We start from the raw sequence: 22,584 nt of genomic DNA on the forward strand, positions 1-22,584 counted from the left end.
TTTGTTTTAAAAAACACTCTGTTCTTGCTGTCTGTGTATCTGTCCGTGTGTCCGTCTTGCCCCAGACTCCGTATCTTGTCCGTGACTTTGTGTACGATGAGGAGTGGTGGGGGGTTTTTTTTTTTTTGCATCGTGTTTGGAGCCGTTCTCGTGTCCTGCCGTGGGTTGGAGCGGTCGGGCGGCGCGGAGCTGCCGTGGAGCCATGTGGAGTGTCCGCTTGGATGTCGTGGATGTCCAGCTTCCCTTCCCCTCCGATTTGTCCTGACTCCTGTCTCAGCCAGAGGTTACCGTGTGTCTCCGGTACCGTACGTCCCGTAACCGAACCCTTCTGCATTTAGAAGCCGAGGTGGTGGTGGGCACTCACAGATGCCCTAAAGACCCTTCAGCTGCTGCCACGGGCCCCTGGCGATGGCCCGGCCCGCCGGGTTGGGGAGGAGGAAGCCTTGGCGCCCGCGAAACAAACCGCCATAGGAAAGCCCGTCACGCCGGTAGGTACGTCGGCCGCGCGCTCCTCCGCCAGCACCGCGGCCTCCCGTTTCCCAGTACGAGTCTCCCGTCCCCGCTGGCGGCGCGGGGCGGCTCCTCCAGGACACTAAATCAGCTACGTGACTTGCACTGACTCACACCCACCCCTCCAACTGTAGCCACACATGCATCTGCCTCAGCGCCAAACCAAACAGCGGAGCGGTTTCGGACCGGGGACGGTCGGAAGGGGTGCGGGCAGGAGGACAGGGTGTCCCCTGCCAGCGGGGTTGCAGAAGAAGCATTGTTTGCAGAGAGATACCGTGGCGAGATGGTCAAAACCGAGGAGGATCCGAGACGGGAACGCTGACTATGTAGCATTTATCCAGCACTTTCCATGCAAACACGTGCCAGGGAGGCGCAGTGCTTACGTAGCTGACTGGTAGCAAACATCGGAACCGCTGCCCGGCTCCGAAACGTGCCCGGCTCCGAGGTGGCCGCAGCATCCGGGGGGGAAAAAACACGCAACACTACAGAGAATTGGGGAGAACAGACGGATACCGAGGAGGGGAGACGTCGGATTCCGGAGGGCAGGCGGCGTTGGGGAGAGGCAGAGGTACGGAGCGCGCGCGTCGCATCCGGCGCAGGGTTCATCGGCGGTACGCTGGCTTCGGAGCAGATCTCCTGGTACTTCTCTGCCCCTTTTCTTTGTTTGGGTTTGTATATTTTATTAGAAATGGACTGTAAAATAGCCACTTAGACACTTTACCTCTTCAGTATGCAAATGTAAATACGATGTAACATAGGAAATCTTTTGTTTAATATAAACCAAGGCTGTCGATTTCTGCTGTACATGATTAAAAGTCGGTTTTATTCACTGGAGGTGTCGGAGTCTCGGGCGATTTGCTGCGGAGAGGGGCAGGAACCGAGCGGCGAAGGCTTAAAGAGTCCCAAAAAAGGGTTGGGTGGGGGCTTGTTCACCTGCAGCCGAAATTCATCTCCCTGGGAATGCTGCTCAGCAGATCCTAGTGTTGAATATTCCCCTTTTTAGTGGGGATGGAGCTTCCCTGCTCCTCGGCCGTAGCGGAGGCGAGATGAGGATGGAGATTTCCAACCCGCTGAGCCAAAATCGGGTCTCCCCTTCTTGGGGGGTGGGGGGGGGGGGGGGAGTAATCGGAAGCAGCACCCCAGAGCGTCCCCCTGGGTGTCCACACACGGACCCACAGCTTCAGAGAAGGATCAATCCCAGTTCACGCTGCCCAGCAGCCCTGTAAAATCCTGTTTGCTCCGGAGGCAACTGGTGCTGTGCAAACTGCCCTCGTTAATTCTCCCTAATTAGAGCCTCCCGGGAACGAGCGTGTTGTGAGCGGATCAAGGGGAAAATCCGCCGGGGCCTGGGGTCCCCCGTGGGCTCAGACTGGTGGTGGTGGTGGGGAGGGGGAGCTGCCATCTGGGCTCTCCCCTGCTCAGCTTCCAGCTTTGTCTGCAGCTCCCGGGAAACTCCAACCTTGTCCTGGAAATCGAGGCAGCGGGTGAGTTGAGAGTATTTTTATTTTATTTTTTTTTTAAAGCCAAAATTGTCTTTACTCTTCTTTTAGGAAATACGATGGGAAAACAGGTCTGGGATGGCTTCGGCCGAGGGGCCAAGCCGTTACCTGGGCTGCTGGATTTTGGGAACAGGATGGGATGTTCTTTGCACCCTCATGAAGGGTTGGGGTTTGGCGCCCTGGGATGGGTGGTGGGCTCAATCCTGTCCTTTCCCAAGCACTTCCAGGCTGGAGGAGCTCAGCTCTGGGAGCGAGCTTGCCTCCTGGTAACCCTTGGACAGCACGTGGGCGGGCGGCTTGGGTGTAACGCCGGCGGGATTGTTACAAACTTGATTTTTTTTGGCAAATTTTAAATAAACATCTGGGCAAACCCCTTAATTCCAGCTGGAAAATTTCTGCCGCTTCCTAGGGCAGCGCTGCAAGGAGCTGCCCGGAGCCGCGCGACGCGTTGGCAGCAGACACCCCGTCTGCCTCCGGGAATTGTTTTTTCCCTCCGTGTCCCGGTCCTCAGCTCGGGCAAAGCTCTTCCAGGACCGGTTTGGATCCTCCGGTCCTGTCTGCCCACCGTGGTGCCCCCGGCCTCCAGCTTCTGCCCGGAATTCCATCCCAAACGCGGCCTCGGGGGCGGGTGTTGTCCCGGGGGGGGGTGAAGCGGCCGCTGATGCCGGGCTGGAGCCGGGCTCCGGTACAGCCCCACCGCTGCTTCCCGGGGAAACCCACCGGATTCTCCCGTTACCGCCCCCGAGGTGCGCCCCGGGAGGACCCCCCCCCTCTTCCATGGTCCCCCCCCCTCCTCGCCGCGACCCCCACCCCGCTGCCCCGCACCGTCAGCGCGGCCCCCCCGGGGCTCCCCGCGCCCGGCCTGGGGCGATGCTCCGTGATGGGCGGGGCTTAACGAGGGGGGCGTGGCCTGTGGCCGAAATGGGCGTGTTCTCCCCGCAGGGGGGGGCGTGGCGTGCGCTGGCCCCGCCCTCCCGCGGGCTGATATAGCGGCGCGCGGGGCGGCGCGGCCCGGCCATGACCCTGCGGCGGCTGCGGCGGCTCCGGCCGAAGGAGGAGGATGCGGCGGCGGCGGCGGCGGCGCCCCCGGAGCGCCCCGGTCCCGCCGATGTTTACCGGGCGCTGGCGGCAGCCGGCGGCACCCTGCCCCGGGTGCGCAAGGTAGGGCTGCCGGCAGCCCCGGCTGCGGGGAGGGTGGGGGGAGCCTCCCGTTTTTGCGCACCGGGGCCGCTGGGGACTCAGCGTCGGTACTGGCAACGGGATGAGGGGGGACGGGGGTGTGGGGTGTCCCAGTCCCGCGCGGCTGCTGGTGCCTGCGCCCTGCAGGGCTGCTCTGGTGTCTTCTGCTGGGGTCTGGTCCCGCCCCGGTAACCCCCAGCCTTTTCCCCGTGTCCTCATCCCACCCCGGTGACCCCCCACCAGCCTCTTCTCCTGCCCCATCCTGTCTCAGCATCTTCCCAGCGTCCCCATCCCACTCCGGTGGCATCCCCCCAAGCGTCACATCCTACCCCAGTATCCTCCTTGTGCCCAGACCCTCTCCCAGTGTCCCCCCACCAAGCCCCACGTCCTGTCTCAGTTCCTCCCCACGTCCCGCCCTGCAGCCTTCGGGGCGCAGAGACAGGCCCCACCCCAGTGTACGTGGGTCACTGGGACAGACGTGTCCCCACGGCCCCTCTGGGCTCTGCCCCGCAGGGAGGACAGGGGGACAGGGCACAAGGTACCCTAGGGTCCGGTTCGGTGGGACACAGGACCATCTGCCACCGTGCCCCAGGAAAGCCCCTCTCCGGTGGCGCTGGGGCTGTCACCACCCTGACGCTCCCCCCGGCCCCGCGGCACTTCCTGAGCGTCGGGGGGGAAGCGAGAGCGGGGCCGACATCCGGAGCAGAAGTGGCTCTCGTGGCCGCGCTGGCGCAGGCCGGGTCACGTGCGGCGGCCTGGCTCCCGCTCACCGGCCGAGGCCACCGCCGGAGACGTCTCCGAGGGGGCTGGGGCGTCCCGCGTCACCTCCCCGTCACTGGGGTGACGTGGGGGTCCGACGTGACAGACGGCAACTTTCCCAGTGGTGAACGCACCCGATTCCGGTGGTTTTGCACTTAAACGCCCACGGATGCACTCGGGACGGACAGCCCCAGGGCTGGTGGCACCTGCGGGGCTGGTGGCACCCGCGTGGCACAGAGAGAGGGAGGCAGTGGCACCTGGCTGCCACCAAGATGGACCACGTGCCACTCTCGAGGCCGGTGACGCCGGCCACACCGTGCCAGGGCTGCCAGAGCCCAGCGGCTGCGGAGGGGCATTTGGGGACAGCCCCGTCACCTCCTGCCCCGCGGCGAGGGTCCCTTCGCCCGCCCACGCCTCCGTGCCCTCCACAACAGGGACATTGTCCTGGCTGGGGGGGAATTTTGCATGAAAAAAAACGACTTTGTGACCACAACAGGGCCCCTCTGTGCCCAGTGCCCCCCCGGAGCGTGGCGTGGGGTGGGGTGCGGCGCGGGCTGACGTCAAAGCGTGGGGCGAGCGCGGAGCAGATGTGAGGGTGGCTTTGAGCACCGATAAAAGCCTCGTTATGCCCGGCCGTTCCGGGGGGGCCGCGGGACAGTGGGTGCACCCGGGTGCTGGTTCGGTGCCGCCTTGGCACGGTGCTCCCCGGGGATTTGGCGGGGTCCTGATGGGACACGCGGTTTCGGCTGTCCCTGGAGGGGGTGGCGGGGGGGACGTGTCCTGGGACAGTGTCCCCCACTGACGACCCTCCCTCTGCCGCAGGACACGGGGTTCAGGTGGGTGTCCCCGAGCCAGTCCCCGGAGGAGCACAGGTAGGGACGGGGGACACACAGGAGTGGGACTGGGGTCCCAGTGGGTCGGGGCTCAGCGCCCCCTGGACATTGCCCTGCTCTGGACACCCCACGGGGGCTGGAAATGGGGGTGATTTTATGGGGGAACCTGGGGCAGGTGAGAGCAGCGATGGGGACACAGCTCCCAGCGGGCCTGACACCCCTGCACCCCATGGGGACCCTGCCTGGCACCCATGGAACAAGCTGCAGGGCTCAGCCAGCCTGGGGGTCCTATCACTGAGGCGGGGGGGGGGGGTCCCGTCCTCAGGGTCCTGCCCAGCACAGAGAAAACCCAAACCCCAACTCAGCGTTTCATTAGAGAAGTGCCCGAGGTCGGGGTCGGGGCAGGCCGGGGGCTCTGCCATGTCCCTGACCCTTGTGTCCCCCAGGAGGGTGGTGACGCTGGAGAAGAAGGCAGAAGAGACCTTTGGCTTCGAGATCCAGGTGGGTGCCATGCCATGCCATGCCATGCCATGCCATCCTGTTCCATGCTGTGCTGTTCCATGCCGAGCCATGCTGTTCCATGCCATGCCGTACCATGCTGTGCCATGCCATGCCATTCCATGCCGTTCCGTGCCATGCCGCACTCCCCACCCTTCCAGCTGCACCTTGCTTTGCATGGAGGGTATTTTTAAATTGTCGCTGAGCCAGGGTTTATTTTAGCGGTGACGGAGCCGCCCGGTTACCGAAGCCTCCCCTGGCCATGACGGCGGGGGCAGCCGGGGGGGGCCCCGCTTGGGGTGCAGCCATCAGGGACCAGACCCCCCCACCCCAGGGGGATGCTGCCCCACGTCGCCCAGCAGTGATGAAATGCTGCGATTTCTGCCTCGTGGCTTCTCTGGAGGGGGTCGGGGGGGACCCCGGGGGTTTGGGGGTCCCTGTGCCCCTCACCACCCCCACCCCCCCCCCCCCATTTCAGACCTATGGGCTGCACCACCAGGACAGGAACAGTGTGGAGATGTTCACCTTCGTGTGCCGGGTGCACGGTGGGAGCCCGGCCGAGGCGGCGGGACTCAAGGCTGGTAAGCACATCCCCCGGGGGGGCCGGGGGGGCCCCCGCAGTGGGGACCGACATCCCTGAGCCCGATGCCCGCCCCCCACCCTGCTCCAGGGGACACGATCACGGGGGTGAACGGGCTCAACGTGGAGGGCGTCCGGCACCGTGAGATCGTGGAGATCATCAAGGGCTCAGGCAACATGCTCCGGTGAGCTGGGGGGGCGGGGGGGGCGGTCACGGGTGGCCCCCAGCCCCCCCCACTGACAGCTCCTGCCCCACAGGCTCGACACGCTCTACGGGACGTCCATCCGGAGGGCCGAGCTGGAGGCCCGGCTGCAGTACCTGAAGGTGATGGGGGGTGGATTTGGACGTGGGGGGGCCTGGGGACCCCCGCGGGGTCCTTACCCCCCCCCACTGTTTGCCCACAGCAAACGCTCTACGAGAAGTGGGGGGAGTACCGCTCGCTGATGGTGCAAGAGCAGCGGCTGGTGCGGGGTGAGTGGGGTCTGTGGGGGAGAATGGGGGCTGGGGTGGGGAATAGGGGCTGGGGGGAGGTGGGGGGGGAGGAGTGAGGGCTGTGTGCTTCCCCCCTGACCCCCCCCATGTCCCCCATTAGGTGTGGTGGCCAAGGACCCCAGCATCTACGACACGCTGGAGTCCATCCGCTGGTGCCTGCAGGGCGAGGGGGGGCTGCCCGGGGGCTCCCCCCGCGCCAGCGCCTGCGGCAGCGACGACTCCCTGTACCAAACGTGCCTCTTCGCCTCCGCCGACTCGCTGCACCGGGACAAGGACGGCGACGGGGACCGGGACAAGGACGGCGACAAGGCCGGGGACAGTGGGGGTCCTGCGCCACCCCCCCCGCGCCCCCGGCCGGCCCTGGCACGCAGCACCAGCCTCCGGTGCGCCGGGGGGCCAGGAGCAGCGGGGCGGCTGTGGGCCCGGGCTGGGGAGCCCGGGGAGGGGGCGGCCGCCCCCCGCAAGGGCCGACACAGCAGCTTCCGCCAGCGGCTGCTCAAGTTCATCCCAGGACTGAACCGGGCGCTGGAGGAGGAGGAGAGTCACCTCTAGCGGGGGGCTCTGCTGGCCCCTCCAGGCCTATTTATTTATTTATTGCATGGGGCTGCACCCCCCCCGCCCCAGGGACTGCTGGAAGGAGCGCGGGGTCAACCCCCAGGGTCCCAGCTCGGCCCCCCCCATGCTGTTGGGGTCACGGCACCGAAGGACGGACATGGGGACCCCTCCCCGAGGTGGCTCGCGAAGCCACCGCTCATCTCAGGAATCGGTGCCCTCCTTGCTGGGGGGCACAGGGGGGACCTTGTATCCCCCCTGTCCCCAGGCTCGGGGGCCACGGGGGTCCTGCCGCCCCAGGGGGGTTTTGTACTGCACCGGCGCGCTCGGCGCTCGCCAATACAGAGGATTTTTGCAGCGGCGTGTGGCTGTGAGTGGGGGGGCACAGACCCCCGTGGGGACGGGGACAGGCTGGTGGGGGGAGAACGTGTCCCCTGGGGGAGCCCACGGGGGCTGCAGCCCCCCCTGACCCCCATGCTGCCCCCTTTGCACCCCCTGCTGCCAGCCGGGCTCTGGGCAGGAAGGCTTCGGGGTGACCGGTGTCACCTCGGACCCTGTGCGGGCTCCTGGGGACCCCCCTGTCCCCCCACCCACCGCAGCAGCTGGTGCCGTGGGCCGTGTCCCGGTGCTGCGGGGCGCCGGCCAGCCCTTCCTGCCCCGCTTCCTCCGGCAGCTGGCGGGAAGCCGGTCCCACCCTGAGCCCTTCCGGCTGCCCGTGGGGAGCAAGACGGGCACTGGGGTACCCCCCACCTCCCCACCCCGTTGCCCCCCAGGTCCCACCGAAGCAGCACCCAGAGGCCTTGGGGTGCACAGAACCCCTTTTGCTGCTGCAGCGAGCACCCACGGGTGCACGGGGGTGGCCTTGCACAAGGATTCCCTTGCACAAGGATTCCCTTGCACGAGGGTTCCCTTGCACGGGGGTGGCATTGTGTGGACAGTCTGTGCAAGCACTGACAGCCCCCAGCCCTCTGCCGCAGGGGAGCGGGGAGCTGTGCTCTGTGCCTCAGTTTCCCCTCTGGCTTGTACCCATCCCTGACTGGGCCACTGTGTGTTTGGGGAGCCCCGGATCCGAGCTCCTGTACCCACCGCCGGGCCCCAGGGTGCCCGGCCATGGCTCAGCCCCCCCGGGGCCCCCAGGGGGATCTGCAGGAGATTTCGGGGATGAGAACCGCGGAGGCACGGGGGGGCTGCACGGTGCTGCAGTGCGGCATGCACGCATGTGCCGCGTGCCCACCCGTGTGCGTGGGGCAGGGGTGCGTGTGGGGCCCGGCCGGCTCCCCGCCGCCCTCCTGCCTTGTCCCCGTTCCAGGACGGCTCCGTGCTTGGACATTTATGGTCTGGCTCACGGGGCTCGCGGCAGCCGCCCGCGCGCTGCCAGGGTCGGGGCACCCCGTCCCCGTCACGGGACCCCCCCCCCGCGGCAGCTGCCACCCCACGCCGAGCTTTTTTTAGCCCTGACCTGATGCCGCGTATGCCCAGCGCTGGGCAGGCGTCGGCTGGACACCGGAGTCACGCGTGGCACTGGCTGAGCCCAGGCTGCGGGGTACGGCCCGGGAACGCCCCGGAGCAGCCTGTCATTACCGACAAATATAGGCTCGGAGCAGGGAGCCGGCACCGGCCATGGGCACCCTGCAAGCACCACCCGGCCCGTGGGCACCTTCCAGTGCCCTGACACCCACCCGGCCCGTGGGCACCCTCTGGTCCCCCAACACCCACCCAGCCACAGCCACGCAGGCCCCGAGGGCAGCGGGAAGGGTTGGCTGGTGGCCACCATGTCGCCATGGCCTCACCGGGGTGTTGAGGTGGAGCCAGCACCCCAGAGCCGGCGTGAGCCGGGGCTCCCCCCGCGCACACCCGTGGCCTTGCCGGGGTGACCGGGCTTGGGTTTCCTCCCCCGGAGCCGGCCGTGCCCCGCGGCCTCTCCCGGGGTACAGTTAATCCCGGTGCGGGGGCTGCCAGCGTCACCCTCCTGCCGCCGGCAACGCCGCCACCGGCTCAGGCACCGAGTGATGGGTGCGAGGGGCTGCGGCCGGCCGCGCTCGGTGACACCGGTGGCTTTGGGACCCCCATCGGCTCCGGGACCCCTGGGCTGACCCTGCCCCGGGGGGCTCCTGGCCGTACCCCCAGGCTGGCACCGGCTGTGCCCCCCGGTTTGCACCGGCTGCAGCCCCGGACCGAGCCCCGGTACCGGCGGCGCCGCTCGCGGGGTGCGGGGACCCCGACAGGTCCCGGCCGCGCCCGGGGGATCCCCGTGGGGGCGGCCCCGGTGATGCCGCGGGATCCGGGGACGTCAGCGGCTAGATGTGACGTCACGGGGCCACCGCCTGGGGCGGGCGGCGCGAGGGGCCGGAGCGAGGTAACGGGCGGCGGGAGGAGGCGGCGACGGCGCCCGGCCCCGGGCCGCCACCTCCGGTACCCCCGTGCCCCCCCCGGGCTCCCGGTGCCGCGCTCCCCGGTCCCCTCCGGTGCCGGGCTTCCCTCCTCGGGGGGCCGGGTCCCGTGAAGCCGGGCAGGATCCCGGCACCGGCGGTCCAGGCAGCTCCTCCCCCGACCCGGTCTCCGCCGTGTCGCCCCGACGCCCCGGTGATGGGCCGGTGCTCGACGCCGGCTGCGATTCCCGGGGCGCGGCGGCACCGGCCCGAGAGCCGTTCCGCTGCCCCGGCGGGGCCGGGCCCGGGGGGCTCTGCCGCTGCGGGGGGCATTGCTGGGGTGGCACTAACGGGGGTGGCACTAACGGGGCTGCCAATCCGGGGACGACGACAGTGCACGACGGGCCGTGTCCTCTAAGACCCCCGGTTCGCCTCCGGGAGAGGATACCGGAGGGTACCGGGGTGGTACCGGAGGGTACCGCGGGGGGATACCGGGCCCCTCTCCGCCCACCCCTCGCCCTCCCGCCGCCCGGCCCGGCCCCGCACGGGCTGAGCTCATCTTTCCAGCCCGCGGGCGCTGTTCCCGGCGCTGGGCGCCCGCCAGCAGCCGCCGCTCTTTCCATCGCCCCGGCCAGGGTCTCCCCGCCGGGACCGGGCGGCGACGGGACCCCACGTCCCCCTCTCCCGGGATCAGCCACCCCGGGCACCGAGCAGGAAGAGACCGGAGGCACCGGGAGGATACCGGGGGCACCGGGAGAGCACCGTGGACAGTGGCACCGGGGATGCTGAGCGCCGAAGATACCGGCTCAGTTGGGCACTGGGCATAGAGGCACGGTGGATAAGGGAGAGCAGCGGGGATACCGGCACCGAGGGGGTACCGGGAATGGGGGCACCACCGAGGGGGCACCAGGGATGGGGGCACCGAAGGGGCACCGGGGATGGGGACACCGGGGGATGCCAGCCCCGAGGTACCAGCAGCGAGGGGACACCGGGCATACCGGCACCGCGGATACTGGCACCGAGGGGGTATCGGGGATGGGGGCACCATCGAGGGGGCACCAGGCGTGGGGGCACAGAGGGGGCACCGAGGATAACAGCACCGGAGATACCGGCACCAAGGGGGCACCGGGAATCGTGGCACCGGGAGATGCCGGCACCGAGGGGACACCGGGGATACCGGCACCGAGAGGGCACCGAAGGGGCACCGACGATGGGGGCACCGGGGATACCGGCCCCCCCTGCTCGTCCCGGCATCGGGGCCTCCCCCCTGTCCTTCCCCCCCCCCGCCCCGCTCCACCGGCGGCCCCGGGAGCCCCGGAGGAGGGGGGGGGGGGGGGGGGGGCACCCGGGCTATTTTTAGCCGGGGCCGCGCGGGTATTTTTAGCGCGGGCGCCGCGGTTGCGTCAATGGAACCCCGCGTGCGTCACGGCCGCGCCCCCGCCGGAACCGCCCCCCCCCCGCGCCTTCTACGGCGCCGCCGTGCGTCACGGGCCCGCGCGCCGCCCCGCGCGTCACCGAGCGCTTAAGAGAAAAGTAGTGGCGGGGCCGGAGCCCGGCGGAGCGCGCGCAGCGGCGGCGGCAGCGCAGCGGGAACCGGAGCGCCGCCGCGCCGGCACCCGGGTACGGGCGGCACCGGGCTGCGGGGGGCAGCGGGGGAGGGATGTCCCGGGGGTACAGGGGACGTCCCGGGGGTACCGGGGACGGGGGTTGAGCGCAGCGGGGTGTGCATGGGGTCGAGCGTCCCGGGTGGCATCGGGGCGAGCCGGGTGGGGTGGCCCGGTGACACCGGGAGGAGTCGGTTTGAGTGCCCCGGGGATGAGTGGCACCGGGGGGGAAGCCGGTTCGGGTGGCCCGGTGGCACCGAGGGGGAAGCCGGTTCGGGTGGCCCGATGGCACCGGGAGGGAAGCCGGTTCGGGTGTCCCGGTGGCACCGGGGGGGAAGCCGGTTCGGGTGGCCCGATGGCACCGGGAGGGAAGGTGGTTCAGGTGTCCCGGTGGCACCGGGAGGGAAGGCGGTTCAGGTGGCCCGGTGGCACCGGGGAAGAGCCAGTTCGAGTGTCTCGGTGGCACCGGGAAGAACCGGATCGGGCGTCCTGGCGACACCGGGAGGCGTCGGTTCGGGTGTCCCGGTGGTACCGGAGGCGAGCGGCGGCGGGCGTCCCGCAAGGTGCATGGGGTCGGGTGTCTCGGTGGCACCGGGGCTCGCCGTGATTCGCGTGTCCGAAGTGCCACCGAGGAAAGTCTAGGGTCCCGGTGGAAGGGACCGGGAGGTGTGTGCCGCGCCGGGCTCTCCCTCCGGGATACCCGGTAGCGGGAGGGACCGGCAGAGCGAGGGGTCCCGGTCCTGGGGATCCCGGACACCAGGCTGCGGGAGGAGCCGTGTAGCACCGGGAGCCGTTTATCGGGGCTGCCCCGGACCGTGCTGGCGGTCCCAGGACCGCCCGCCGGGTCCGGGGGGAGGCAGAGCCACCCCCAAACCGGGCATCGCCCCGGGCGTCCCGAGCAGAGTGGCCACGGAGCCGGTGCGGGCAGCACCGGGGGCATTGCCGTGCAGGCAAGAGTGTGCGGGCAGCACCGGGGGCACGGCAGCGCGGGCAGCACTGGGGGCATTGCCGTGCAGGCAGCACCGTGCAGACAAGCCCCCCGCTGCCCGCTCGGGCCTGGCAGCGTTTTGGCAGGGCGAGGCAGCAGGTGCAGGCAGGGCGGTGGGCAGCGTTACAGTCCCCCCTCCCCGGCACTACCGGCTGCTCTCACCCGCCCGCGGCCCAGGGCCCGGTGCCAGCGGCTGCCACCAGCCCGCGCAGGGCAGCGACCTCCGGGCCTGGGCATGGGCAGCTGCCTGCGCTCCCGAACCAGGAATCTGCAATTTCTGCCCAGACCGTGGGCAGCGTGGGGGCTGCCGAAGGGAATCGGTGCCCAGTTGTCTGGGGGGGGTTCATGGCAAGGGGGAAACCCAAACACCACCGCCGCGGGAGCGATTTGAATAAGGAAGCGGTATCCATGCCGGGCGCTGCCCGCTGCTGCCAGGCAAACACCGTGCCGGGACTGTGGGAAGGGTTGAGGCTTTGCATAGCCCAGCCGGCGGTTTGGAGCCAGGATTTGCATGTCGGCGAGGAAAGATGCCGCTGGCAGAGCCGGTGTCCCCCACTGCCATGTCCCCAACGTGGCCTCATGTCCCTCAGCTGCGTGCGGGGACAGGAGGCAGCTGGGGGGGGGGTCACCACCACCTCTGAACCCACCGCCTGAGCCTGGCACAGCCCTGGTCCCTGGTGAATGGGCACAAACCCCACCAGGGCACCGGGAGCAGGCCGGGGGCCAGTGCCACCCCGTGGGTGCCAGGGCTGGACCCACGCTGGGTATTTTTAAACGCGGCTCCCCGGGCAGGTATCGATTTTCTGGGCACCGGTGAAAAGTGCCCGGACTTGGCTGGGGGAAGCCGGGGGCTGGCGGGTGAGCTGGCAGCGGTGCCGTGGCGGGGCCGTGGCAGCCGGGTGCCAGGCGCGGCGTGACCTTTAAAGGTCTGTGAGATGAATTACATTATCGTCTTGCCACCGGGGTCACTCCTGGCTTGACTTTCAGCTGCCCCGGGACTCCTGTTACGTCTTAACGTGGGGCCGGAGCTGTGCCACGGGGACGGGGGGCTGCAGCGACAGGCTGGGGTGGGCTCCTTGCCCCCTGCACCCAGTGGGTCCGGCTGGGTTTGCTTTCCCAAAAGGCTCCGAATGGGCGGTGGTGGGAGTCGGACCCTCGAGCTCCGGTTCAGCCCGAGCTCCGGCTTCCCCCAGCCAGCCCCGGGGCTCGGGAATCCGCCGGCCACATTCCTCCCTCCTTCCCTTTCGGCGGCTTTGCTAAGCCAGCGTTTTGGGGAATGTCCTTTGCGCCCATTGGTTGCGGCGTGACCTTTCCCGGGGACGGCGGCGGCCGCCACCGGGCTGCCAACGGCTCCGGTGGTCCGGCTCCGGCACGAGGGGGAACCCGGGGAAGCCCCCGTAGTTCTCGCCCCGTCTCCATCCTCCACCCGGGACGGAGGGGCGGCGGCGTGGTCCCCGCTGACGCCCCGCTCTCCCCGCAGAGATGCCCTGCATCCAGGCGCAGTACGGCACGGTGGGTGCCGGCCCCTGCGAGCGCTGCCCGGCCGAGCTGCTGAGCCCCGAGGGCGGCCGCTTCGCCATGGAGGTGGCCGGAGCGGACCTGGCGGCCGCCCCCGCCCTGCCCAGCTTCAGCACCTTCATGGAGGGCTACGCCGGCGAGTTCGACGCCTTCCTCTACCAGCTGCCGGCCGGTGGCCAGCCCACCGCCACCACCGCCTTCAAGCTGGAGGACTTCCAGGTGTACGGCTGCTACCCCGGCGCCTTCGGCGGGCAACCGGACGAGACCCTCTCCTCCAGCGGTTCGGACTGTTACGGCAGCCCCTGCTCCGTCCCCTCGCCCGCCACGCCGGGCTTCCAGCCGCCCCAAGCGCCAGGCTGGGAGGGCTCCTTCGGCACGTACTCGCCCCCACCGAACTACGAGGGCGGGCGGCCCTGGGCTGAGCCAGCCAAGGGCGGTGGGGCGCAGCCCCCCTTCTTCGCCTTCGGCCCCCCGGCACCAGCCCCGGCGGGTCCCCGGGACCCTGAAGGGACAACCGGGCCCCTCGCCCCGCCTGGACCCGCGGCTGCTGGACACGGACGCCTTCGCCCTAGCCCAGGGCTCCCCGGGGGGCTTTGCCGGGCTGCCCCTGGCCCCCTCCTCGCCGCTGCTGGAGGGGCCGGCGCTGGCCCCCGCCAAGGCGCGCAGCCCCGGCACGGGCGAGGGCCGCTGCGCCGTCTGCGGGGACAACGCGTCCTGCCAGCACTACGGCGTGCGCACCTGCGAGGGCTGCAAGGGCTTCTTCAAGGTAAGGGGGACCCCCCCGCCCCGTCCCCTCAACCCGCCGCCGGGATATTCCCACAATGCTTTGCGGCAGCAGGAGGATGCTGCGGGTCGCCCCGGGGAGGGGCAGGGCAGGGAGCGCGGCCCCGGGAGCCCTCCCCGCGGACGCGGAGCCGGATGCCGGGCTGGAGCGGGAGGCAGGGGAGGACAGAAGGGCTTTTGTTCGGTGGCTCAGCGCCCCGGGCTGAGCTCGGGCCGCTCCTTCCCCGCCCGCAGCGCACGGTGCAGAAGAACGCCAAGTACATCTGCCTGGCCAACAAGGACTGCCCCGTGGACAAGCGGCGGCGGAACCGCTGCCAGTTCTGCCGCTTCCAGAAGTGCCTGGCCGTCGGCATGGTCAAAGAAGGTACTGGGGTCCCGTCCTGGGGGCTGGGGCTGGGATGGGGGGGTCACTTCAGCCAGCCTGGTGGCGCTGAGGATGGATGTGCTCATTGCACGTCCCTCGCCGCAGTGGTCCGGACCGACAGCCTGAAGGGGCGGCGGGGCCGGCTGCCATCCAAGCCCAAGCAGCCGCCGGACGCGTCGCCCGTCAGCCTCATCACCTCCCTGGTGCGGGCACACATCGACTCCGTCCCCAGCGCCACCAAGCTTGACTACTCCAAGGTAGAGCTGGTCCCAGCCCGCGCCCTCCCCGCGGCCGTGCCGGGGCCGGATCCTGACCCCGGTGCCCCGCGGCAGTTCCAGGAGTCGGTGCCGTGCCAGTTCGAGAAGGAGGACTCGGTGGACGTGCAGCAGTTCTACGACCTCCTCACCGGCTCCATGGACGTCATCCGCAAGTGGGCTGAGAAGATCCAGGGATTCGCCGAGCTGCCCAAAGAGGACCAGGACCTGCTGCTGGAGTCGGCCTTCCTCGAGCTCTTCATCCTCCGCCTGGCGTACCGGTGAGCCCCGGCGCGGCACGGCGCGGCAGGGGATAGCTGGGGCTGTGCTGGCGGGATGACCCCTGGTTGTGCCCTCAGCTCCAAGCCGGAGGAAGGGAAACTCATCTTCTGCAACGGCGTGGTGCTGCACCGCCTGCAGTGCGTGCGCGGCTTCGGCGAGTGGATCGACGCCATCCTCGAGTTCTCCCACAGCCTGCACCGCATGAACGTCGACGTCCCCTCCTTCTCCTGCCTCGCCGCCCTCGTCATCATCACTGGTGAGCCCCTCGCCGCCTGCGCCGCCCTCCCTTTCCCCGCCCTGCGTCCATCACCGTGGCCTCATGCCTCTGTGTCCCTTTCCCTTTCCCAAGACCGCCACGGGCTGAAGGAACCGAAGCGGGTGGAGGAGCTGCAGAACCGCATCGTGGGCTGCCTGAAGGACCACGTGGCAGCGGCGGGGGCCGACGCCGGCCGCCCCGGCTGCCTCTCCAAACTGCTGGGCAAGCTGCCCGAGCTGCGCAGCCTCTGCACCCAGGGCCTCCAGCGCATCTTCTACCTGAAGCTGGAGGACCTGGTGCCACCGCCGCCCATCGTCGACAAGATCTTCATGGACACGCTGCCCTTCTGAGCGCCCGGCGGGGGGGGCTGCTGTGTGCCCATGCCCCAGCACCCCCTGCCCGGGGACCCCTGGGTCACCCCCTGGGATGCCTGGATCACCCCCTGGGTCCCCGTGGGGATGCCCGTGTCCCCCTCCATGTGCCTTCATGGCACCGGGGCGCAGATGCGTGGCAGCCCCGGTGCCTATTCCCCCCCGGGGGGGACATCGCCAGCGCGGCGCTCCCCTTCTCCCCTGTAAAACGTCCCCGTTGTAAATAGCGAGCGGCCGGATCGTGTACAGAGCGGGGAGCGCGGGGGCGGCGAGGGGGGTCCGGCCCCCCCCAGCAGCCTCGTCCCCCCCCCCTCCCCTTTATATATTTTTTTTTTCTTTTCTTTTTTTTTTTTTGTTTTTTTCCTCTCTTTTGGCCGATTTCTGTATATAAACTTGTACGTTCCTCGCCAGCCGCCCAAAGGGGCCGTTTCTCCCATGCGCCGCCCCCCCCCCTCCCCGGTAATAATCATCTTTTAATTTAATACACAGTGATTTGGGAGGGGGGGGGGGGAGGCTGGCTGAGCCCCCGCGCCCGGGCACAGCCGAGGTGCCCGAGCCGCACGTTGCCCACGCCGCTGCCCTTGAACCGTCACTCACCCCCGCGGCGGCGGCTGCCGCGGCCCCGCACCTGTCGCCCGCTTGATTTATCCTCCCCAAAATAACCGGGAAGCGTGACCGGGACCCCCCCCTCCCCGTGTCCCTGCGCCCGCGGCCGTTGGCAGTGCCAACCCTGGCACGGGGTGGGGGGGTGATGGTGTTTGGGCTCAGCCAGGGGCTCTGGGGGGTTGGGGACAGGGTGGGGGGGTCCCGGTGGGATGAGGGGTGCTCGTCCCCTCCCTGCTGCCGGGGACAGCCGGGCCCCGGAGCAAATATTACCGGGGACACCGAGGGACGGTGCCGAACAAGGGCCACATTGAGGCTGGGGGGGCCCCGCGGCGTCGCACAACAAGGGCCCCTCTGTGTCCCCCCCCCCCCACCGCCCGCCCCCGCCGTGGGGAGGGCGCTGACGCACAGCGGGGCCGCGGCCGGGAGGTCGGTCTGCAGGGGACCGGGAGAGCCTCGTGCAACGGGGACAGGGGGGGCACGGGGTGGGCTACTGGCACCGCACAGCACTGTGCGGCGTGGCCCTGCTCCGGCTCGGGGGGGGTCAACTATGCCATGCCATGGGGCAGGAATGGCCGTGCCTTGGGGTGGGAATGGTTGTGCCACGGGGTAGGAATGACCGTGCCGTGCCATTGCCATGGGGCAAGAATGGCTGTCCTGTGCCATGGCATAGGGCAGGAATGACCATCCATGCCATGGATGCCATGCCATGCTGTGCCATACCCGTAGGGCAGGAACGGCTGTGCTATGGGGTAAGAATGGCCATGCCATGCCATGCCATGCTGTGCCATACCCGTAGGGCAGGAACAGCTGTGCTATGGGGTAGGAATGGCCGTGCCATGCCATGCCATGCTGTGCCATACCCGTAGGGCAGGAACGGCTGTGCTATGGGGTAGGAATGGCCGTGCCATGCCATGCTGTGCCGTGCCATGGAGGAGGAATGGCCGTGCTGTGCCATGCCACAGCTCAGCAGCTGCCTGTCCCAATGTCCATCATGATGCCAACCCACACCCCGAAGCCACCAGGGAGGGCAGCCCCAGCCACCCTGAGGCCACCAGTTGAGTCAGAGAGGGGTGGTGGGTCCCTGTCCCCTCCCCATGGCTCAGGACTGGCTTCTGCCCACCTTGTCCCCAGCCCTGTCCTTGTCCCCAGCCCCTTGGCAGAGGCTGCTATAGGGGGAACGGGGACGATGGTGCCAGCAGGGCCAGGTAAAAATAGCGCCGTGGCCGGCTCCGGCCACAGCGGTTGCCCCGCGGCTGCATGGCACAGACACCTGTGTCACAGTGTGTGCCCGGCCCTCTGCCCGGTGACATGCCACGGCCACAGCCCTCCTGCTATTCACACCCACGGTGGCGTGCGTGGCCCAATGCCGAGACCGGCCAGGGGACACTGGCATGGCATCAGGCCGGTGCCTCAAATCCCCATGTCCCTGTGCCCTCCATGTCCATCCATCCCCCTCTCCCTGTGTCCCCTGTCCCCATGTCCCCCTTTCTCCAGCATTCTCTGTGTCCTTGTGCCCCGTGTCCTCATATCCCTGTGTCCCCCTGTCCCACGTGTCCGTATGTCCCCATGTCCCCGATGTCCCTTTCTCCAGCATCCCTCGTGCCCTGTGTTCCCATATCCCCGTGTCCCCATGTCCCCGTGTCCCCCATGTCCCTTTCTCCAGTATCCCCTATGTCCCCCTGTCCCCCGTGTCTCTGTGTCCCCCTTGTCCCTATATCCATGTCCCCCGTGTCCCCCTGTCCCCGTGTCCCCCCATCCCTGTGTCCCGCTGTCCCCGTCCGTGTATCCATGTCCCCCGTGTCCCCCCTGTCCCTGTATCCATGTCCCTCGCGTCCCCATGTCCCCTTGTCCCTATATCCATGTCCCCCGTGTCCCCCTGTCCCCCCATCCCTGCGTCCCGCTGTCCCCCTGTCCGTGTATCCATGTCCCCCGTGTCCCCCTGTCCCTGTATCCATGTCCCCCGTGTCCCCGTGTCCCTGTCCCCATGTGCACCCTCGTGTTCCCTCCGTGCCCCCCCCCGGCCGTGTCCCCCCGCCCCGGGCCGTGACGCCCCGCGGGTGCCGGGACCCTCGCCCCGCCGCAGCCCCGCCGCGGAGCCTCCGGCGCAGGGGGCGCTGTGCGCCCGGCGCGCCCCGAGGGACTGAGCCGCTCTGCGCCGCGGAGCGCAGCTCTGTGGTCCCGGAACGAACCAAGCGCGTGGCGGTGCGGGGGGAGGGACAAGGAGGGGAAGGCGGGCGGGGATTCCGCCCCCGGGGGCAGCACGGCGGTGGGGAGCGGCATCGATGGGCGCAGAGTTAGCGGGCAGAGGTGTGGATTGAGAAAACGCGGCTGCTGCGGCGGGAAGAGCCGCCGTTTCGGCAGGTGGCGTGACCGGACACCCCCTACGCAGATGGGCTGCACCACTTCCCTGCTCCCCGCGGTCAGATGGTCGGGCCCGGGCGGTGAGTGCGGGGCCGCCGGCGGCGGGGGGGGCCCGGGGCCCGGGGCCCGGGGCGGGGTGAGAGCGGCGGGGGGCGGAGGGAGACCGGGGCCCTCGAGGCTGAGGCGGGCGCGGGGCTCTCTGGCAGCGGGGGAGGGGGCCGATCGGGACCCTTGGGTCCCTCTGGGTGACTGGGGGGGCCGTACTGGGACCACTGGGAGACTGGGGGGGCCGTACCGGGACCCCTGGGTCCCTGCGGGGTAGAGGGGGGGCTGTACCGGGACCCCTGGATCCCTGTGGGGTGGGGGGGGATGTACCGGGACCCCTGGATCCCTGTGGGGTGGGGGGGGCCGTACCGGGACCCTTGGGCCCCTGCGGGGTGGGGGGGACCGTACCGGGACCGCTGAGTCCCTGTAGGGTGGGGGTGTCATACCGGGACCGCTGGGTCCCTGCGGGGTGGGGGGGCCGTACCGGGACCGCTGGGTCCCTGCGGGGTGGAGGGGCCGTACTGGGACCCCTGGGTCCCTGTGGGGTGGGGGGGCGCACACCGGGACACCCACATCCCCAGCGGGTGGGTAGAGGGGCTGTTACCGGGTTCTGTTGCCGAAGCAGGGGCACAGCCCCCCCGCCAACACCCTTCTTTCCCCGCAGGACCCTCTGTTGTGCCCCCCCCGGAGCCGCCCCCGCCATGAACTGCCGCGCGGAGGTGCTGGAGGTGTCGGTGGAGGGGCGGCAGGTGGAGGAGGCCATGCTGGCGGTGCTCCACACCGTCCTGTTGCACCGCAGCACCGGCAAGTTCCACTACAAGAAGGAGGGCACCTACTCCATCGGCACCGTGGGCACGCAGGACGTGGACTGCGACTTCATCGACTTCGCCTACGTCCGCGTCTCCTCCGAGGAGCTGGACCGGGCGCTCCGCAAGGCGGTCGGAGAGTTCAAGGTAAGGAACCCCCCCAGGACCCGGCAGGGATGGAAGTAGGAGCTCAAAAACCCGCCAGCTGTGCCGTGTCCTCGCCTGCGAGGGGGAGGTCAGTCCCTGGCACCCCCTGAGCTGTGCCACGCGCTCTCTTGGCAGGATGCGTTGCGCAGCTCGGGCAGCGACGGGATGGGGCAGATCTCCCTGGAGTTCTACCAGAAGAAGAAGTCGCGCTGGCCCTTCTCGGATGAGTGCATCCCCTGGGAGCTGTGGACCATCAAGGTGAACGTGGTGAACCTGGCTAACGAGCAGGAGCGGCAGATCTGCCGCGAGAAGGTGGGCGAGAAGCTCTGCGAGAAGATCATCAACATCGTGGAGGTGATGAACCGCCACGAGTACCTGCCCAAGATGCCCACCCAGTCGGAGGTGGACAACGTCTTCGACACCAGCCTGAAGGACGTGCAGCCCTACCTGTACAAGATCTCCTACCAGATCACGGACTCCCTGGGCACCTCGGTCACCACCACCATGCGCCGGCTCATCAAGGACACGCTGGCTCTGTAGGGCTGGGGGCTGCCAAGGTGGGTTCACCCCGCTCCCTGTGCCCCTGGTGCTTTGGGACAACATCTCTGCTCGGATCCCTCCTCTCCACCTCCAAAAAGCCTCTGCAAGGAGCTGGACTCGACCTGGCCCTTAATTAGGGGCTGCTGCTGGTTTGTTTTGCACCGCGGGGCACTCACCCGCCTCGAAGAACCGGCTCGGCAGCTCCCAGGTTGGCCGAGGGGTGGGAGCTGCTGGTGGGTACGCGCGGCATCGGCTCGGCACTGGGGACCGTCACGGAGGGGAGATGGTGGCTGAACCCCGTCCGGCCCTGCCGGCGGCTGCTCTCTGGTTTGCACGGCACAGCTGGTGCTGGCCCTGGCCCTCGTCACCGCGTGCGTCCCCCAGTGGCATCCCAGTCCCCGGGACTGAGCCGCTTCGGGGCCTGGAGACGAGCTCACCGCCCTCCGCCAGGGCAAAAATAAAATATTTCTCCTTTCCCGTGGAGTCTGGTCACCTCCCGGCTGCTGCTGGGGCTGGTGGCTGCGGGATGGGGGGAGGCAGGTGCCGAGGGTGGGCTGGGGGACCCCTCGTGCCGTGGGGCTCACTGGCTGCAGTAGGGAGAGGGAGAGATCAGGGTGGGGGGATGCCCCCAGGTCAGGGTCAGTGCCACCCACCCCCCCCAGGAGCAATACCCCGAGTGGGGCTGCCCCAGTTTGCCCCCCAGGGGAGGGGATGGGGCAATGCCCCTTCGTGCAGGACTCTGCATGCCCCCCCAGCACCGAAGTGGGGAGCAAAGCCCCTTCCCCTGCCCCGGGGGGGGGTCATCACCCAGGCACCAGCTCCTCAGCAGGGCGAGGGGGGCCGCGGGGGCGGCTGAGACGGTCCCTGACATCACTTAAACCCTCCCCGTCTGCTGCGCGCCCGCACTCTGCTCCCGGGAGGAAGAAGAGGAGGAGGAGATGAACGCCACGCTGGTGCGAGCCAGCGCCCAGGGGAACGCGCGGGTGGCCGAGGCCGCCCAGATCGCCATCGTCCTGGTGCTCTGCCTCGCCGTCGCCTTCGCCCTCTTCTTCCTCGGCTGCAACCTGCTGCTGCAGGCGGAGAGTCTGGCGGCGGCCCCGGCGCAGGGCGAGCGGCGGGCATCCCGCGAGGCCGAGGGGGCCACCGAGGGGCTGGAGGGACCCGCCTGAGCCCAGCAGACGGACAGACAGACGGATGGATGGACGGATGGACAGACAGCGGCGGCTTTGCCCGCAGCGTCTCGGATGGCACTTGGGGACGGAGCAGGATGGCGCTGGGGGCCGCACAGATGGATTAAATGGCAACGGGGCCAGCGGAGCTGCTGGGGGGCCGGTCCTGGGGCCGGGTCTGGATCCGGCCATGGGTGCGGCAGCGCTGGTAATCCCCCCCAAGAGGATTAGGGGAAACTTTTATTCCCTGTTTTCAGGGCTAATCCCTAGGCTGGGGGGGGTCTGGGGTCGCATCCTGCCCCTCTGAACCCCTTGTACCCCCCCCCAGCGGAGATGCCAGGGCTGCATCGTGCTGCCCCAAACCCTTCCTGCCCCTCTCGGGATGCATCCTGCCCCCCCCAGCCCTTGGGATCCTGCTGGCACAGACGCAATGGCCACATCCTGCCCCAAACCCTCCGCTCACGGGAGGGCCCATGGCCCCATCCTGCCCCTCCATCCCCTCCTGCTCCCCCACCCCAGCCCTAAACTGCTCCCAGTCCCCCACAGCTGCCAGCAGTGGGGTGAACCGGGGCCACCCCACCCTGCAGTGGGGCTGGGGGGGGGGGGGCTTCCCCCCCCCCCGCAAAGCGTGTCCCCTCCCTCCCTTAATCCCGCAGCTTTAATAACGCCGCCACAAAGCCCTGCTTAAGGGTCTGCTCCTGGCATACACGTGCCCCCCCCCTCCCCGGGACACAGGACCCCTGGCATGGGGGGGCTCCCTGGATGCCGGGGTCCCCTCTGCGTCTCCCCCCGGCCCCCCAAGAAGGCAGCAGCCACATAAAAGACTCCATATATTTCACATGTACAAAAAGTCGCCGGGGAGGGGGGGGTGTCTGGGGGGGTCCGGGGCAGGGGGCACCATCCTGCCACCCCCCACCCCGGCCTGGCTTTGGTCCCTTTTTTTTTTTTTTGGCAATTAGTGTTCACATCAGTGGTCAAAGTGACGAGCGCTGGGGGGGGGGCCCGGTCCCTGCAGTGGGCTGGGGGCTCTGGGGCGGTGACCCTCACGGGGATGAGGGGACCCCGATGGGGACGAGGGACCCCAGTGGGGCACCCCATGGGTCAGCCACCGCCGCTGGGCCCCCCCCCCAGCCAGAGGCAGGACTTGGCCTCTGCCATGGGCAGACTCGGTGGGGGGGTCTGGGCCACACGTTCCCCTCAGGGTTGGGGGGCCGGGGCC

The 22,584-nt window shown here is 69.2% G+C and overlaps 3 protein-coding genes across 4 annotated transcripts; all 3 read left to right on the forward strand.

The window, feature by feature from the left end:
* The first annotated feature begins 3,026 nt into the window (after window positions 1-3,026).
* Window positions 3,027-6,911, forward strand: TAMALIN (trafficking regulator and scaffold protein tamalin). The gene is made up of 8 exons (XM_086628585.1): window positions 3,027-3,170; window positions 4,770-4,819; window positions 5,227-5,281; window positions 5,757-5,859; window positions 5,949-6,042; window positions 6,116-6,182; window positions 6,263-6,329; window positions 6,451-6,911. The coding sequence occupies exons 1-8, from the start codon at window positions 3,027-3,029 to the stop codon at window positions 6,900-6,902; spliced, it is 1,032 nt and encodes a 343-aa protein (XP_086484711.1). The 3' UTR covers window positions 6,903-6,911.
* A 6,434-nt stretch (window positions 6,912-13,345) lies between these two features.
* On the forward strand, window positions 13,346-15,670 carry NR4A1 (nuclear receptor subfamily 4 group A member 1). The gene is made up of 7 exons (XM_086628525.1): window positions 13,346-13,855; window positions 13,890-14,147; window positions 14,399-14,528; window positions 14,634-14,785; window positions 14,861-15,063; window positions 15,142-15,320; window positions 15,414-15,670. The coding sequence occupies exons 1-7, from the start codon at window positions 13,346-13,348 to the stop codon at window positions 15,668-15,670; spliced, it is 1,689 nt and encodes a 562-aa protein (XP_086484651.1).
* A 3,016-nt stretch (window positions 15,671-18,686) lies between these two features.
* On the forward strand, window positions 18,687-20,490 carry ATG101 (autophagy related 101). Of its 2 annotated transcripts, none has more exons than XM_086628595.1 (3): window positions 18,687-18,724; window positions 19,368-19,656; window positions 19,792-20,490. In XM_086628595.1, exons 1-3 carry the CDS (start codon window positions 18,687-18,689, stop codon window positions 20,194-20,196), a joined length of 732 nt encoding a protein of 243 aa, XP_086484721.1. In that variant the 3' UTR covers window positions 20,197-20,490. The 2 variants fall into 2 exon arrangements, with proteins under 2 accessions (XP_086484721.1, XP_086484722.1); XM_086628596.1 differs by having other exon boundaries at window positions 18,717-18,738.
* Window positions 20,491-22,584: the final 2,094 nt, after the last annotated feature.

This window comes from Tauraco erythrolophus, chromosome 31 (assembly GCF_009769465.1).
Source record: "Tauraco erythrolophus isolate bTauEry1 chromosome 31, bTauEry1.pri, whole genome shotgun sequence".
Classification (NCBI taxonomy): Eukaryota; Metazoa; Chordata; class Aves; order Musophagiformes; family Musophagidae; genus Tauraco; species Tauraco erythrolophus.

Bases quoted from the DNA above. Each gene is read 5' to 3' on its own strand.
- TAMALIN (XM_086628585.1), top strand. From the start codon at position 3,027: ATGACCCTGCGGCGGCTGCGGCGGCTCCGGCCGAAGGAGGAGGATGCG. The intron at 5,282-5,756 runs GTGGGTGCCATG...CCCCCATTTCAG, and splicing joins CCTTTGGCTTCGAGATCCAG to ACCTATGGGCTGCACCACCA. The intron at 6,183-6,262 runs GTGATGGGGGGT...GTTTGCCCACAG, and splicing joins CCCGGCTGCAGTACCTGAAG to CAAACGCTCTACGAGAAGTG.
- NR4A1 (XM_086628525.1), top strand. From the start codon at position 13,346: ATGCCCTGCATCCAGGCGCAGTACGGCACGGTGGGTGCCGGCCCCTGC. The intron at 14,529-14,633 runs GTACTGGGGTCC...CCCTCGCCGCAG, and splicing joins CGTCGGCATGGTCAAAGAAG to TGGTCCGGACCGACAGCCTG. The intron at 14,786-14,860 runs GTAGAGCTGGTC...GCCCCGCGGCAG, and splicing joins CCAAGCTTGACTACTCCAAG to TTCCAGGAGTCGGTGCCGTG.
- ATG101 (XM_086628595.1), top strand. From the start codon at position 18,687: ATGGGCTGCACCACTTCCCTGCTCCCCGCGGTCAGATG. The intron at 18,725-19,367 runs GTCGGGCCCGGG...CTTTCCCCGCAG, and splicing joins CTGCTCCCCGCGGTCAGATG to GACCCTCTGTTGTGCCCCCC. The intron at 19,657-19,791 runs GTAAGGAACCCC...CTCTCTTGGCAG, and splicing joins AGGCGGTCGGAGAGTTCAAG to GATGCGTTGCGCAGCTCGGG.